At 37.0% G+C, this 18,236-nt stretch overlaps 2 protein-coding genes across 9 annotated transcripts in view; both read right to left on the bottom strand.

Moving 5' to 3' along the window:
* Window positions 1-2,997: 2,997 nt before the first annotated feature.
* Window positions 2,998-11,224, bottom strand: olfcr1 (olfactory receptor C family, r1). Of its 3 annotated transcripts, XM_087292223.1 has the most exons (7): window positions 10,079-11,224; window positions 9,652-9,753; window positions 7,532-7,808; window positions 6,383-7,213; window positions 5,203-5,412; window positions 4,734-4,857; window positions 2,998-4,640 (listed from the first exon to the last, which is right to left on the bottom strand). In XM_087292223.1, the coding sequence occupies exons 1-7, from the start codon at window positions 10,327-10,329 to the stop codon at window positions 3,739-3,741; spliced, it is 2,697 nt and encodes an 898-aa protein (XP_087148349.1). In that variant the 5' UTR covers window positions 10,330-11,224; the 3' UTR covers window positions 2,998-3,738.
* A 1,193-nt stretch (window positions 11,225-12,417) lies between these two features.
* The window catches only part of plch1 (phospholipase C, eta 1), a 157,788-nt gene continuing 151,969 nt past the window's right edge, over window positions 12,418-18,236 (bottom strand). For 5 of the 6 annotated variants that reach the window (XM_087293307.1, XM_087293311.1, XM_087293310.1 and 2 more), the window contains one exon: window positions 12,418-18,143. In XM_087293307.1, the coding sequence (XP_087149433.1) occupies window positions 15,868-18,143 (2,276 nt within the window). In that variant the 3' untranslated portion in view covers window positions 12,418-15,867. The remainder of the gene's footprint in view (window positions 18,144-18,236) is intronic. The other variant, XM_087293312.1, reaches the window with a different exon arrangement.

Genomic DNA, 18,236 nt, shown 5'->3' on the forward strand with positions numbered 1-18,236 from the left:
CTCCTTTCACCAATCCTCACGGATCAATGCCTTAGAGGCGTGATCGCTGTATTGATAATTTAACATTGTAGCACCTGTCTGAAAACATGTTTTAGGTGAAAACTCAAAAGTTTTGTTAACCACATTTCTTCATCTTGAATCCAGAACCGAAAAGAGGATTGAGGGTAAAGAATTAAATTTATTGGTTTGACCCCCATCAAAACAGCATCGTAGTGTATGTTCCCTTTGTCTTCATGCTTGTTTTGTGCTTTAGTATGCACTGTCAACCCTGGGACCCAATGTAGACAGGTTCATGCCTTTTCAAAACATGTCCAATCAACTGAATTTACCACCGGTAGCTCCAATTAATTTGCAACAATTTAGAAAATATATATTTTTTCACAGTTATTATGGGGTATTGTGTGTAGAATTTTTGATTTTAATACATTTTGGAATAAGGCTGTAACATAAAAAAATGTGGTAAAAGTGAAACATCTAGTATATCAGGGGTGTCCAATCTCAATCCTGGAGCGCCGGTGTCCTGGAGAGTTTATCTCCAACTTGCTTCAACACACTTGCAAGGAAGTTTCTAGTATATTTAGTAAGAGTTTGATTAGCTGATTCAGGTGTGTTTGATTAGGGTTGGAGCTAAACATTCATGGACACCGGCCCTCCAGGACTATATGATACAAGAGCTTGTACTAGTGCACACAGATCTAAAGAGTCAGATCCAAAAGCTAAAAAAGGTTTCAAGTATGCTTTAGTGTTTACTGATAATTACCCGGTGCAGTGCTTATTTACTTTTTTTAAAGCCTAAAAGTGACCATATTCACCCCAACAAAACAGAACTGCTGAGAGGAATTGGCGAACACTCTTTGAAATGGCAAGATGTATGCTCTTTCCCACACGCAAAGAACCTATATAAACATATATGTTTTAAAATAGGTTTTGATATAGGTCTATAAAGTATATGTCATATATAAAATTTGCTGTTTTCCTATGTTATATGTACATAGATGCACATGTATGGGTACATATGTTCACCTATATGTTAGTAAAATTATTAAAATACAGCTGCTAGACAGCATTATTTAAAATTTTTTTACTTTTTTTACCTCATCAAATAATACAAGAAATAAATATAGTACAAGAACATAAATGAGGCAAAAAACACCAAAAGGTCCACCCAGTTGGCCCAATGCCGGTGTCCACTGGTGGATGAAGGTTTAATGCCTGTTCGTTCTTTCCAGTGCACAACGTTGATTTATATTAACTTAGCTCATATCTGACTCCAATTTTAATATGAGGTGGTTTAGAATATTAATATATTTATCCTTGTTTTATCTGACTCCAATCATAAAACATTAAGAAGATTATATCAATATGTAATTTAGATAAATGTTTGAACCTTTTGTCTTCACTAGTAACTATTACATTCGTTCATTCGGGTGCTCATGTCGCTCAGAGTAATCGCCTCGGTCGAAGGCGTCCCTCACGGTCACACTCCGGTCAGTCTTGAATATGAGGTAAATTGACTAATACTTTAGATGGCCGCTACCAGCGCGCTTGTTCTAAAATACTTTAGTTAGTCCCGCTTAGGTGTACACCTTTAAGTAAGACAATCATCATTTCTAATTAGAGGTTAGGGCATTAATATAAATGTACCCGACTACTGGACTCTATAGTAACTTTGGTTTTCACCAAGCCCATGGTTTCCCATATGAACTTAATTTAGAATAATATTACCTTTAAACAAAGGTCGGGTACCCAATCTAGGTTAGTCGTGCAACACCTTGTTGACCTAGACGGAAGTTATCGCCCTTTCCACCTAAGTACACATGAATCAATATCAAGAGTCAGCCGGATCGCTAAAACACAATTAGTGTGCCAATGCTCCATCTCAATTGGATTTTAGTCCGTCTACTGACCTGACGCAAGACGTGCGGAAACAAGGATACAGCGTAATCTACTTGAATTAATAATTACAGAGTGAGCAAAATATGGTCAAACATTACAATTTATTAGTCAGGTAAATGTATTATGCCAATTCAATCAGTCAATTCATAAATGATCAATACAATACATCAAATTATCTAAGACAAATCCAAGATGAAAAGATGCATATCCTGACTTTGAAATATACATAACATGGGGCAGGCCCCATGTTATGGGCTGATCTGGTTAGGCAGAATCACCCCGAGTCTTTCAAGCCTTACCTTAAATAATCCACGAATTCCCTCAAGGAAGGGGGTGTGTGTGTGTATAACAAAAGGAAAAAGTCACACCCTTCACAGTGGTTCAAAAGATGCCTGAAGTTATATATTTATTGTGTTGATTATGTTTGTTTCTGAGAGGATGAGACCATTGTACCAATCGCACTGAGACATTTCAAATGATATCAAACATGATAGTTAAAGTCAGTTTGGTTAATCTAGAACATTCAAACATTGAAATGACCATATGCGTGAGTTGGGGGGATGAAGCTGAGTTTCAGCATACTCAGATGCAAATGCAGCAGGAACTGGTTTTTCCCGCATTCCCCCCTGGTGGGTTGTGGAGTCCATTGGCCCTGTTTTCAGCTCATGTTTTGAATTGTCAAAGACATCAAAAATATTTGTAATATTTCAATTCTTACATTATATTAATAACTATTAATATATGCCTGAATAACAAGATATGTATATGTTAATTTTAATAGCTTGTTAATCATTTACTTCAGCTTTCTGAATGATCTATTGAATGAACTATCCTTTAATAACTAGTTTGTAAATAATACTATACTTTATTTAGTAATGAAAAAATTATCATTAACAGAGTAAGAAAACACAATCATTAAGCACATATGTGCTTATAAGCCAAGAATACTGCATTTGTAGATTCATTTAAAAACTGCTTATATCTATTAATGTAGAGGTAATGCTTAACAAATAATGAATTCACTATTTGTTAGTGCCTAATAAATGATTCATAGTGTGCAGTTATTATAAAGTGTTCCCCCCTTTTTTTCTTTTTATATGTAAACGAGCTGTGGTGTCAAGTGAGAAATTTTAGATAATGATACAATGTCTGCACAAGGCTCCACCAAGATAACATGACATAATAACATGGAAACAACATAAAATGCTTGTATTTTTAAATGCTTGCTTGCTTGCTACATAAATGCTTGCTTGTTATATTTGGTTGAACCAATTGTTTTTATACATTTATTTGTAAATATAAATATTTAAAAAAAAATCACAATACTAAAAATTAAACAATATTTTTGTTTAATTGTTTAACAATGAACAATTTACAAAGGACTTTTCCATTTTTTAATTTAATGAAATTGAATTGAAGCTTATCAAAACATAAAACAAGAAAACAGGCCTCGCGGTGGCGCAATGGTTAGCACGATTGCCTTACAGCAAAAAGTTCACTGGTTTGAGCCCCAGCTGGGTCAGTTGGCATTTCTGTGTTGAGTTTGTGTGTTCTCACTGTGTTTGTGTGGGTTTCCTCCGGGTGCTCCGATTTCTTCCAAAGTCCAAAGACATGCTGTATAGGCAAATTAGATAAACTAAATTTGTTGTAGTGCATCTGTGTGAATGCAGGAGTGTAGGGTGTTTCCCAGTGTTGGGTTGCGGCTGGAAGGGTATCCGCTGCGTAAAACAAATGCTGGATAAGTTGGCAATTCATTCCGCTGTGTCGACCCCTGATTAATGAAGGGACTAGGAAGGGACTAAAATGAATGAATAAAAAGTAGAAAATGTCTGAAATGTGTATTTATTCTTTTCCCATAAGAAACTTTTTAGTGTTGTTTTCTGGCTTAAGTAAAATAATGTAACATTTTGGGACAAAAATACAAAACAAAAGTCCAAAACTAGAGGCCAGGATGGCAAAAACTTCCACCACTACACTGTACTTTCCTGGCGAGCTAACATATGCTGGCACAAATGCAACCCAGACAGCACAGAAGATCAGCATGCTGAAAGTAATATATTTTGCCTCATTAAAATTATCTGGAAGTTTGCGGGCAAAGAAGGCCAGTAGGAAGCAGACAGTCGCCAAAAAGCCAATGTAACCCAGTACACAAGTGAATCCCACAACAGACCCAATTGTGCACTCAAGGATGACCTTTGATCTGTGCATTCCAAAGTTTTGGTAAGGTAAAGGTGGACTGACACAGAGCCAAATGGCACAGATAACCACCTGGACGCAGGTAAACACCAGCACAATTCCTCTCTGCTTGCCCAGTCCAAACCATTTGATAAGAGCTGAAGATTCAGGTCTAGTAGAATGGAATGCAATTAGAACAACAAATGTCTTGACCAGAATACAGGAGATACACAGGACAAAACTAATCCCAAATGCAGCCTGCTGAATCCTACATGACCAGAGTGAAGGCTGGCCCACAAACACCAGTGCGCAGAGGAAGCATAGTTTGAGAGACAGCAGGAGCAGAAAGCTCAGCTCTGAGTTGTTGGCTTTTACTATTGGAGTGTTCCGGTGGTAGAGGAAAATCACAGCTACTGTAGTTGTCATGACAGCACCGGAAACAGCGACACTCATCAGCGTGATGCCCATCGTTTCTTTAACAGAGAGAAACTCAGTTTCACGGGCCACACATTCATTTTTGTAACTATTTGACCAGAACTCTTTAGGACAGCGATAACATTTTATTGAGCCTAGGTGGGCAAATCAAAAAAAGACCATTATAGTTTTATGGTAACTTCATACATTCATGTTGTAGTAAAAAAGTTTTGGAGAACATTGAAGACCTGTACTGTTGCTGATTTCCCCCTCTGTGCAGGGCAGGCAGTCAAAACAGCACACTGGAAGACCCTTCTTAATGGCTTTACGTGTGCCTGGAGGACACTCAGACGTGCACACAGATATTGGAACCTGGGAATTGGAAAGACAAGGATTTCTATTCAATTTTAATGTGCATGCTTTCTTGAAGAGATTACTTGCATTTGGTTAGAGCCTTGAAGGCTTAGTTCAAACCAAAATGAAAACAGACTGACACTCATGTTTTGCCAAACCCTGTAGATTATCATTTATCTTTACAACACACACAATGTAATAATACACTATGAATAAATCTGCTCAGTTAAACTAAAAGTTTGCTAGTTTACTGGAAAAAAAAATACCTCAGTACTGTTTTTCAGTACAAATATGACCCCCCCCAAATATATATAGAAAGAGAGAGAGAAAGAGTCTATGTTATTGTTACAAATCCCACCTTACCTTGCCAGAATCTCCAGGCCATGTGATAGCTGAGTCATTAATACTGAGCTGGTTCCCATCCACATGTCCAATAAAAGCATATTGGAGTGAACCATCAGGAGCTATCTGCCAGTTCACCAAGTCATAGACTGGTGGAATGCCACCTTCCAGGAAATAGAACTCCTCTCCTAACTGAGTGGTGTATTGAACGTCTTTAACATGCTGTAAAAGCTGAACAAGTCAGGAAAAGAGAAAATGTAACAAGTGGATGTCCGAAAAAAAGACATTTAACCTATATATAAAATTTCTTAAAATAATACAAAGTATTACATAAGAAAAAGCGGTTGCATTTAAATCATACAGAACTGGTTCTGTTGTTGTTTTTTGTACCTACTGTACATTTTAAAAGAACTCTAACTGCATCCCAAATGGCACACTATATGCACTATGAACTTATGCACTTGTATGTACTAATAGTACTTCACACTATTTGTATGTAGTGTTGTCCGGAAATTCAAACTGTTTCCCAAATTAATTGATAAATTAATAAATTAATTGATAATTGCCAAATTAGCTAATTAAATGACCAAACTACCAAATAATACCTGCCATGAGTATAACCGCATTCACCATCGGGAAGCAGAATAATCACTCTCATAGGAGAGTTTTGCTTTCACAATCCAAAATAGTCAGTGCCCAAAAGCTCCTTCTGCTACCTAAGCAGAGAAGTGGCTGCTGAGTGCGAGAAGTGTCCGAGAATCATTCCACACTTATTTTTATGGGTTGAATAAGTGCATCATCAAGGTATTTAAAGTGCACTTATTCTTTTTGCAGTTTTCAGTGTGAATGCACTATTACACTACTTATACTACAAAATTGCACCGAATACTGTGTGATTTGGGAAGCACTTTCTGTCTTTTGTGTTAGCAGTTTAATTTTCAGCCTTGACTTCCATACCAGTTAGAGTTATATTTTTTGTCTTGAAGACACAAAAAGGTATTTCGAAAAATGTTGGAAACAAAAAATGAAGCTGAGAAAAAAAAAAAACAGTCTACACAAACATAGAACCTAAAGCTATTGTAAAATGTTCAGTAATTAAAAGACATCCTACAGTGTACACATGATTGTTTGCTGTTTTTTTTTTTTTAATCATTTTAATTTAAATCTATCATTTGTATCACTTGCTATGTGAGATGGCTACCTGCGCTGGTGTGATGTTGTCTGGAGAGGAGCACTTTGGTTTTATTTTTGAATCGGTGTGATTTTGTGAGTTACACTCCAGCAATGAATGAAGTGCGTGAGCAGCAGCATAAACAGCCAAATAAATATTATATGAAACTGTCAGATGAGATGTATCAATAAATTCAATGTGACCCTCTAGACTCTCTCTGCCACTGCATGGAGGCAAGGAATTCTGGATAATCTTGGAAGAGCTTATTGTAGGACTACAACCAAATGTATTTTCCCAAAGGGTCCTTAAGAATTTATCCTCAGGATAACGGGAAGGATGTAACTGCTGAAGATGTGCACTGAAGCCAGGTATGGGTGCACTTCTTAAAGCTACACCTAAAGTTCCCTTAGAGATGGTATAGAGCTGGGGATTAGCCATGATATTGTAACTGGTGCTCCAGATCTCACTGGCCAGGAACAGCCTATCTGTCACATTCCTACGCATCAATTCCAACAGAAATGCCTCCACATCTGTATACCAAGCCAAAACCAGGATCACTCGAGCAGAGGAGGCTTGGACTGTTCTGGCAGCAAAGGCCACGTCCTTTTGTAACCGCTCCCTGTAGAGTGTATGATAAAAGGCCAAGCAGATCCCAGTGCCTTTAATTTCTTCTTCAAGCGCCTGCAAAGTCCCGTGCCCATTGTCACTATCTGCAATCACGGCTCCAATCCAGGTCCACCCAAAGCGTTTGGCAATCTGTACCATGGTGCGTGCCTGATAAAAATCACTGGGGATAGTGCGAAAAAAATTTGGGTACTTTTGTCTGTCACTGAGACATGGGCAGCCAGCCAGGTAACTGATCTGGAAGCACATTTTAAATAATCAAACAAACCGTCAGTCTAAGGCACTCCAAAAAAATGTCCAACTGCATTTCATGTGTCACACGTCACATTTAGATATCTAAACAGCACAGAAAATTATATGACTCAAACAATAATAACAAATTAATAGTTACTGTAAATTTACACTAACCCAAACTTCAATGCTACTGTCTACTAATAAATTGGCATGTGGTTGAAATGTGGTAAATTAAAACCAACAAAACATGTTAAAAGTACCATCCAAATGAACACATGATAACAAATGTTGCAGCCTACAAACATCAATTGATAACCTCACCATTGGAATCTTCAGGGGAACCAAGGTTGTGGATAGAAGAATGCTTTGAGTAGATGAAGAATCTCCGATCAGAAGCTTGGCTGGTTTAGTGGGACCGCAAGTTTTGTTTCCTCCACTGATCATTGACATGGCTGCTGTCAGGCTGTGTGGGTAACGGGAACAACTATCCATTATGTGATAACCCAGTTTGACCCCCGGCAACAGTGAGGGATGTTGGTTAATTTCTTCAACTGTAAAAACAATTGCCTGAAACCAGCGGTAAGTACGTTCCTGAAACCTGACAACAGACAATTTCCAGCTATGTGAACAAGTGAATGAAATCAGTAACAATGAAAAGAATAATAAATGACAAATATTCAAAACTGAAGATACCATCAGAAATAAGTTACTATATACAGTTAAAGTCAGAATTATTAGCCCCCCTTTGAATGTGTTTCTATTTTTTTTTAAATATTTCCCAAATGTTGTTTAACAGAGCAAGGACATTTTCAAAGTATGTCTGATAATATTTTTTTCTTCTGGAGAAAGTCTTATTTGTTTTATTTTGACTAGAATAAAAGCAGTTTTTAGTTTAACACCATTTTAAAGACAAAATTATTAGCCCATGTAAGCATTTTTTTTTCTTTATTGTCTACAGAACAAACTACTATGTTTGGAAATGTGTAGAAAAAACCTTCTCTCTGTTAAACAGAAAACGGAGAAAAAACAAACGGGGGCTAATAATTGAGACTTCAACTGTATACATGTGTATGTGTGGGCATATAAAAGCTAATAGATAATATATTTGTAGGTAAAATATATAACATAATAGGTAATATATTTATGTAACATATATGTACACATTTGTAATACTAACGGTAATCAATTTACAATTTGTGCAAAATTTTGACATGTATGACATATTTTATATATGTGAAGTTCAAATATAGTAGTATTCCACATGCAATTTGCATATATTTTTATATATCAGATTTCTTTTTTGGGATACATTTTCATCAGTCTGCATTTAGGGATTTGGCTACAGGTTCTCCACATCACAATAGTGTTTTCTTTAGTCAAACATCTTAGTCACCTTTTGTCAGTGTGAATTTAGGCTTGACATTGGTCTGTATTTGATTGGTCTTTCATGCATACAGTAATGTTAAACATGAAAAAAGTAATGTCAAGTATGAAAACATTGTCTGTACAAGTGGTCCTAGAAACCAAATATGAAATAAGAATGAAATCTATAGATAATGTAGTCCAGTTGGATCATCTGTGGTAATTGATGTAATTTGATCTATCCAGAAACTTACATCATCTAAACTTGTAATATTGTACATCAGTTTCAATATAGCATCCAGAGTAATGCAACAGTTATTACATTTAGTACTTGGATCAGTTGATAGTTATATCATTTTAATTAAATGAATACACGGTTGTTCCAGATGTAATGTGTGAGTTGCATTTTGAAATGAGATAAATTGGATGTTTAATTGTATTATACTGAAAAGGTGATTTTAGTTCAATGACCAAAGCATCTTTGACTTGTGTGTATCATATCCAAGCATTTGAAAAAAAAAAAGTTAAGAGTTTTGCAAAAATGTGCAATTTTGGCACTGGTTATGATTTTTGTGTCTAGAGTTTTAAAAATTTACTCCAGGGTTCTGACATTTGTAGCGAAACAATTGTAAAAAACTGAAAGAGTTCTTTTCATTTATGTTGATCACAAAATATGACAAACTGAAAAATATCATTGAGACCAATTGCAGGAAAAACTAATTTTATGGAAGTCAATGATAATTTGTTTCTAGCATTTTTCAAACTGTTATTTTTTGTTTAACAGAAGAATGTAACGGGGTTTGAACAGGTGGAGAATCAGTAAATGATGATAGAAGTTGTACGATTCTTTTAAATGTATAGACTAACTCATGGCATAACACTACAATGATGTTTATTTATTTACATTATAATGCATTGATTAACATGCACATCCATTCATTAATTTTCTTTCAGCTTAGACCTTTGTTTATCAAGGGTTATTAAATGGATGCCCATCCAGTTGCAAATGGGATACACCCATACACTTTCATTCACACACACACTCATACATTACAGCCAATTTAGATAATCCAATTCACCTATAGCGCATGTCTTTGGACAGTGGATGAAACCGGAGCACCCGGTGAACATCCGCCAAACTCCACAAAGAAATGTCAGGACTCGAACCAATGACCTTCTTGCTGCGAGGTGACATTGCCAACCACTGAGCCATAGAGCATTACACAATAACAAATACAATACCATGTTATATGATAATATACTGAAATGAACATAAACTACAATTACTACATGCTGTAGAACTATTTCCATTGTTTGCTCATTTGTTAAAGCATTCTTGTTAATTTAAAAAGGTTATGAGAAAGTGACTGCAATCTTAAAGATTCTGAGATTTAAGAAGTTATTATAAAATGTTCAAATGGTGAAAAAATACTCCAATAGGCTTCTTCTAGATGATATGCAGTGCCACAATAAATAAATAATACAGGAAAAGCATATATGACTTACTCTAAGCATTGTGCTAATCCAGGTTTTCTGGTGAAGCTCAGGTCTGGAGTTGCAGCCAGGTTGTGTAAATTGATGAGACCACCAATAATCACGTCACCGTCTTGATAGGTACCAAGTTCATCTGAGTACTGTGGCGTGATCAAGTACACACATGTTTCCAGCGGAGTCACCTCAGTTCCAGATCCACATACTGGCCACAACAGAAGCACCGGCACAGAAAGTGTGAGCCATGACAGGACATGTATAGACATTTGCACAGTTCTACGTTCTCAGCTTGTCTGACAGTTGTCCTGCACCCTACAGTGTCAATGCAAAGCAAGAAGATGTATTTGTTTTGACCACAATCCCAAAAGATCAGTTGCGAAACATGGAGCAGAGAAAACACCAAATTACACATCCGCTGAGCCACAGAATTAAATATAATTAAACAATCATTTTTGATGAGCTCGCAGTTAATAGAGCTGCACAGGGACATTCAGTGTTTTTGGAATAGTGTGGCACTGAGACACAGTTCACTTGAAAAACAAAAATATCCCATCTGTGGAAAAGCTTTTGATGCAATCACATTTAATTGTGAACTCTCGCCTGAGTTTTCTTAACAAATCACTCTTGTCTGACATCAGCAAGATGCAGTTTGTGTTTGTTGTTATTCAGAATATAACATTTAAATTATAACCTGGCTACCCTTGTTACCTTGTAAATGTGAACCTTTTACAGACTTACAGAAATAGACGTAAATGCATGTTATGGTTTAATTTTTACTCCCTTCTTTTGGGGTGCATGATGCTAAAACAAATATTTCACATTAAGTGAAGTGCTTAAGAATTTGTCCAATAAGTACACTCTCAGAAATAAAGGTACAGGAGCTGTCACTGGGGCAGTACCTTTTCAAAAGGTACATATTTATACCTGAAAGTCCCATAATGGTACCTCAAGGGTACTTTTTAGGTCCATTTGGGTACTAATATGCACCTTTTAGGTATCACTGTGGACTTTTTGGGAACACATATATATCTTTTAAAAAGGTACTGCCCCCGTGACAGCTCCTGTATGTTTATTTCTGAGAGTGTATTGTGTAGCCGAGTTACAGTTCACCACGAAATTCACTATTCACAAATGTGGTCATGATTTCAGTAACATTATACTAAAATACCAACACAATCTCACGGCAATTCGTAACTTTTTCATTTAGTGGCTAATTTTAAAACACTTTCGTTTTCTCGTGAGATCAGTCTGAAAATACCCAGATAACACAGCTGTGTAACATATTGTATGAAGATTGATAGGTAGAATCAAGTGAGTGATTTAAACTTTTTGTTAATATTAACAAAACCTGTATTTATCCTGACGGAACCCATTAAACAAGTGTGCTCTTATAAATATCTGCATGTTTACATTTATAACTTGCTTACCTGGGATCCATGTGTAGACAATATTTGTTCTTGTTTGCAGCAGTGATTGTGAGTTTTAGGGGTTAAGCAAAAGTTATTTTACCAGTCTGTAAGCATAGTAAACTATAGTTTTACTCTATGGTTTGGAAGCGATGCAGTTCAATCTAAAGCCAGCCTTTCATGTTTGGTAAAGATAGCCATGGAAATCATAAGTAAAAAAAATCAATCTTTTGAATCTTTATGAACAATGAGTTATTAATGAAGCTGTTAAAATAATATCTGAGCCCTCACATGATATCTTTTGTGAGTATTAATTACTGCTTTCTAGTAAACTATAAAAGGCTGCCGGTGTGCAGATACAATCGTTTCAAGAAATCTTTTTTTTTAACTACATTAATTAGAGTTTTAAATATGTAATTTTCTTCATTGCATGTAATTTAACTGTTGATATGTTGTTGTTTACTTTGTTCAGCCTTGGTCTAGGGTCCAAGACAATGAAGCTTATAAACTAAACTAAACTTCTCAACCTCATTTTCTGTTAAACACAAAAAAGTTATTTTGAAAATTAATATGAATATGAAAAAAGAAAAATTACCATGGAAGTCAATGGCTACTAGTTTCCTACATATTTCAAAATAACATGTTCTGTTTTCATCAGAAAAAAGAAACTGAAACAGGTTTCTGACATGTGAAGGGTGAGTAAATGATGACAGATTCTTCAGCTTTGGGTGAACTATCTCTTTAAAGTAATGGCTGATCAAGCTCGGAATCACATTAATAAAATATAAAAAAAAATCAAGTAAAATAAAGTTTTCTTCATTTTAAAAATAACTCTGTTCCTGTTTTTAATTTTATTTTAGATTAAATAAATGCAGTCTTCATGAGTAGACTTACTAATCCCAGATATTAAAGATAACGCTAAAAGAAGAAGAAAAAAACACACACAAATATGTTTTACCTCATAGCAAACATTTCATTTTTTATTGCAATGGTAGGAAAATGCTTACACTCATCTTGGATGAGAAGCAGTAAAAAGAAGAGACTTAATGCCTTATAGCACAGGGCAATTGGGGGAGAATTTCTACAAAAAACAAACAAAAACAAAACAAAAATAAAATAAACAATTCTAACAAACATTATTTTTGCTCTCTGTATCAAAGCAATTATAAAAATAAAACTTTAACCATACAACTTTAGAGTATGAAGAAGAGTTTCAGTCTTCTTTAAATTCATGACTATTAGAAAGCAAGCAAGTTAGCAAGCAGGTAAATGTGATGTATTGCATTCAATACAACAGAATCATTCTGTGCAAAATCAAAGCACAGCATCTACAGGTCTGTGCATAGTCATGCTTAAAATGTTTACGCTTCACATGCTAAAGAAAAATGTCACAGTAAATTCAAACATACATAAAAAACCATAGTGCTTCGACTGTCGATAAATGTACCAACAAAGTATGCACATACTACACAGACATATAAACAACATAATACACAGGAAGACTGAATAAAAATTGAAGCCCCTTCATGATTTTGTTGTATTATGTAGTCTAAAAAAGAACCAATAGTCGACAACATCAAAACTGTCTCAAAGAGATATCCAATTCAGTCATTTACTGTTTTATTATTATCATTATTATTACTACTATTATTATTATTATTGTTGTTTTACTTTGAGACAGTACACATTTTGAACAAGATATTTCATTCAAGCATGACAAGGACCACAAATATCGAAAGTAATTTGTTCATAGAGCAGGGTAGCACATGTAAGGCCCGTTTACACTAATATGTTTTAGTTTTAAAATGGCATTTTAGAAGAAAACAATCTATGTCAACACTGGCGTTTCACCTAGCATTTATGAAAAGCTATCTGTCCACATTATATCGTGACCATACACGCACTCTGGCATGCACTGCAGCGAATGCGGAGGTCTGAGATCCAGGCAGTCTGCTGGTGCTTTGAGCACATCTCCCCAGGTGAGAGCTTTGCACGTCAGACAGTTCCTCAAGGATCTACCGCTGGATCTCATCTAAGTATAATTGTTAAACAATATTTAATTAATTTTTGCCTCTATCTAATGACACTTTGGAATATTATATATTCTCGGGTAATGTGTTTTGGCTGAGCGCAAAGATAAGTTAAAGAGCCCCTTTTATGGGTTTTTGAAAATGACCTTCCATACAGTGTGTAATACAGATCTAAGTGAATGAAAACATCCAGCTGAGGGTTAAATCTAAAAGTGCACCGTGTTTAAGACTATTGATTCTTTAGCAAAATATTTGACTCATAGTCGAATAAACTAATCGAGTTGGGTTTGGATCTTTTGTTTGATTGCATCGACGTCGATGTAGTTCCAGTTCTGTTAAAACGTGCGCGCGCTTTCCTTCCACACACTAGTGGAGGCGCAGGGGATCATGAGAAAGAACTGGTGCTCTAGGCAAAAGATGATCATGCTGCCGTCGAACGGAAAGTGAAAACGAGAGATTGGGGTGTGATTGCGCGAATGATAGCGGCGGTGGAGGGGATTGTCGCAGACGAAAGTGAGGAGATGTCGCAGACGCCATCCTCTCTATTCTGCCACCCTAGGCGGCCACCTGGGTTACCTCTATGGACGCACCGGCCCTGGCTTTAGTGAATAAAGGGTTAAACTTCATTTTCACAACAATACCATTGTATAGCCAACCTAGTGCTGTGTTTGTTTTTGTAATTTTCTGATTTTTGATACAATAACCTAAGCTGCAACGCGAGATTTGTCGGCTGTTTGCTATTGAAGGAGCAGCAGAGACTATGGGACTTTATCAGACTTTGACAGGGACTTTGTGAGTAACTTTTACAGTTCATATGGACCAGTTTCTTCTTTCTCCAGATCATAACATATAAGTGTAATTGAAATTGTTGCCTCATTTTGTATAGTTGGCAAAATATGTTTAATTGTGTGTTGTAACTTGTAATCACGTATCTATTATAGATCAGTGCTTGTACTGTATCTGTCAGGTTATATCTGTATAGGGCTGTTTACATATCGTGTCCAAAACCACGTTAAAAACGTGACACGTGCTTCTTCCTTTACCGATTTAAATGCATTTCTGAACTGGCGATCCACTGCTGTTTTACAATGGCCACCATCAGCCATTTCTACACATGTGATGCGGTCAATTTTCTAAATAGTTCAACTTTTGCTAATGTGAATTAGTACTAAATGTGTATCGTTGTTATTACTTGGGGTTAGGTTTAAGAGTAGAGGAATATGCTGGTCTTTAACTGCATTTATTTATTGCATTCCTGCATTGGGTTCTCATACAATCTGGCTGCTATTTCATAGCCGTGGAGGGCTTTTCTCTCTGTCTCCTGCTTAACGCAGTGAACCAATCTCAACAGACTGGGTCATTGGACCAATCATCGCAGATTAGAATCGCACTAAGGAGGGGTTTGGGAACAAAGAAATCGCAGAACGATTCATAAGGGAGTCGCTGGGATAATGAGGTAAAAATAAATGCATATTATAAGACAATGAAAGTATTTTTGACCTTGCACGCATATCAGCATGATGTTGGAAATCCTTAAAACCAAAATATGACCGTTTTTTAAGGCAAAATAGGGGCTCTTTAATATATTCATTTATATACCCATGTTACCTAAGTCTGCACATGTGACTGGCTGCTTGACTTTTTTTCCTATAACTATAAACTTATTGTACATTATACTTTAAATGAACATTATTGATTATTAAAACTGATATTCAGCAACAGAGACAGGGTGTGTTTCATATTTTTTCAATTATTAAAGGAGACAGTTATATGTTATAGGCTCAACATTGTTATAAATATGCATAAATTGAAGATGATGGTCCTATAAATATGTAGCTACAAAACGCCAAGATATTTTTGGTGTCTGTTAAGTTGTTAATATTAAAATGAAAATCGGCAGTTTTTCATACCATGCTTTCTTTTTATTGTTAAGATAATACAGCATAGCCAGGGTGATGTGAAAGTTGTTATAAAGTACACTGTTCCCTTTAAAGATTTCCCCGGGGTGTCCACAGGAGTTTGTTTTCCATATTAAACTTGTGATGTCTAAACTTACAAGGAAAGGATGCAAGACTGAACTTGGCCTGCAGCTACACCAGAGCAGCAGTGTTTTAAATGAAAATGACCTCCCTCTATAGCATTTTGAAAATGCTCAGATTTTGGGGCTCGAAAACTCCGGGGTAGTGTGGACGGAAGCCGTAATCAAAGAAAAACTTAGGCGTTTTAAAATTAAAATGTATTAGTGTAAACGGGGCCTGAGAGACTGTTTTATGATATTCTACACATTTCTGGAAGTGTCCTGCTACATGTAGTTGCAGTTGTTACTACGAAATACATGCACAGTCTAAACAATGGGTGAGATGCAAAGTCAAAGTCTAAGCAGGAAGAACACCTCAGGTTCCGATGGATTGGAGAAATCAGGAGGGAGAACAGAATCGTCATTATAGTACTGATCTCTGTATCCATAGTGTAGCGAGGTACAGGCTCCTTCAGGCAAGCCTCGAGACTCAGTACCCAACTGGTCCAGGTAACCAGCGATATATGAGCCTGTAGAGTGTCTATTTGGTGGATGGTATTGGGAGGACACTGGTTTATTGCGGAGTACTACGTCCAGGGTACCTTCAACAGGCCGTTGTTTAAAGGCCTCTTGTTGTCTTTCACGTGCACGACTGGCTATATGACGAACACGACTTTGACTGCGGGATGACAGTCGCCTTGACAGAAATGGTGGAGGGTCTTCAGGATCATCAGCCAATCTCTGAGAAGAGCACATTGGCAGTACTGAAAGAGGTTTCGGGGTGGGTTGAGAACAAGGGGCACATGTAAAGTCTTCATGTTCCAATGTCACAAGTTTACGAAGCTGCTCAGTTAAGGGATCGGCAGATTTTGGACGACCAGACAACCCACTCACCCGTCTTTGGTCTTGCATTGCAGGAGTGACAAAACTTCGGCTGATTGACTTGTACTTGCTTTGAAAGTTACATGAAATGTCTTCAGATGTTAGATCTCCCAGGCTCTTAGACTTGGCAGAAGCAGCTTGGGAGAGTCCACTGATCTGAGAAGGAGCTACAGGAAAGGCCTGATTATATGGGGATGGCTGGGAACAGTAGTCCTGCAATTCAACTGAAATCATGTCATAGTCAGATACAGTTGTGCCGTAGATGTCCCTTTCTATGGAATTATTGCAGCCTTTTGTCTTTGTGAGACATTCTGGAGATTTGTGTAAACGTTCTGCTCTGCTGATCAAGCTGTTTCGATCTCTTGTGTCCTGGTGCCTTCTATCTGCACTATCTATTCTGTTACTAGGTGGAAATCTACCAATGTCATTATAACAGTTAAACTTCCTTGGCTGGGATTTACCAGAAATGTGTGTGCTGGAGATCGGACTTTTGTGTAGAAACTGGTTGTGTCTGTGAAATAGTGACGCGTCTGTGAAGTGAGCAGGAGTGGGATGGTATGAAGATTTGTGGAGATGCGTTGGTTCAAGTCTTGACAAGTGATAGGGGGAAGTCTCGTTTAAGCTTTGAACTCTTCTAAAATCTTGAAGAGGTCTCAAAGGGGTCAGGGTGTTGTCCAAGGGATCCCCATCCACATTTATTTCCAGTTCCATCAAACTGCTGCTTACGGAGTCTTGGCACATTAAGAATCGATCAGAGGCTGTACTGTTGATTGATGTTTCTCTGTAACCTCTGAAATCAAAGTTCTTGAAAGAATCAGTGGAAGGACTTTGACTGCTACTGCTTTCCTTTGGATTTCTTTGAGCCGTCCATTCTAAAGGCTTTTTGATGGGTGAGGATCCCTGACTTACCATGGAAGATTCATTGGGAAGGTTCTGACAAAAGCTGTTTGTTGATACTGGAGAAAGCACTTCCTCATCTAAGATGGTAAAGACAGCAGGTTCAGTAGTTTCAGGACTAGAAGATCTCATTGTTGGATCTGAAGCTGTGTACACAGATTTTTCTGTGAGTTTAAGTGGAGTGCTAGAAAGACCATTGCTTAGATGAGAATGAGAATGTTTCATGGATTGCGAATCGGATATAATTTGAGTGTTCTGCTGAGCAGTGAGTTCAAATTGGCCAATCAGAGCAGATATGGACCCACAAGTGTCATATTCATTCTCTAGCGATACAGCATCAATAAGGCGAGACAGAGCACTGTCCTGGAGGGACATTTGACTGTTCTGGTCTGGCAGATCCATTTTAGGAGAGTGGGATTTGGTTAAGTTACCTGAAGAATAGGAAGAAGAGGAGGTTGAGGAATACGTGGCTGCCTTGGTTGTTAGAAGGTTCTTTTTATCACTTTCCAATTGGCTACATTCTCTTCCTTCACTTTGCACGATACTGCCACCATTACACTGATCTGAAGGACCTGACCAGTGGTCTGCTGGCCTTTTGGAAGAACATAATTTATCGCCTTCAGTGAAACTCTTCCCAAAATCTCTTGAGTGTTCTTTTTGAGGATCACTCAGACTGTTCTTACTGCCTTCGATGACCAAGTAGGGAGTTTCTTTTAAATCTTTGGGCTCAGTGTCAAAGTCTTGAATGTGATCAGCAGAAAGTTCATGGGAATCAGGTTCTTTGAAGGCAGAAGTTTCAAAAAGAAGATCCACTGAAATGGATCTGGGCTTCTCACGGAGGAAAGAATCTGTGGAAACATTACAGAGGAAAATATTGTCAGTACATTTTTATAACTATGGCAAAACACACTCACAGAACTTCACCAAATGAACACCAAAAT

The sequence above is a fragment of the Danio rerio genome, chromosome 18 (assembly GCF_052040795.2).
Source record: "Danio rerio strain M-AB ecotype USA chromosome 18, GRCz13ab, whole genome shotgun sequence".
Taxonomy (NCBI): domain Eukaryota; kingdom Metazoa; phylum Chordata; class Actinopteri; order Cypriniformes; family Danionidae; genus Danio; species Danio rerio.

Excerpts from the sequence above, each read along its gene's own strand:
- olfcr1 (XM_087292223.1), bottom strand. The coding sequence starts at position 10,329 with ATGTCTATACATGTCCTGTCATGGCTCACACTTTCTGTGCCGGTGCTT. Across the intron at positions 9,754-10,078 it reads GGATTAGCACAATGCTTAGA|CAAGAAGGTCATTGGTTCGA; the intron begins GTAAGTCATATA and ends GTCACCTCGCAG. Across the intron at positions 7,214-7,531 it reads TTCCCCTGAAGATTCCAATG|ATCAGTTACCTGGCTGGCTG; the intron begins GTGAGGTTATCA and ends ATGTGCTTCCAG.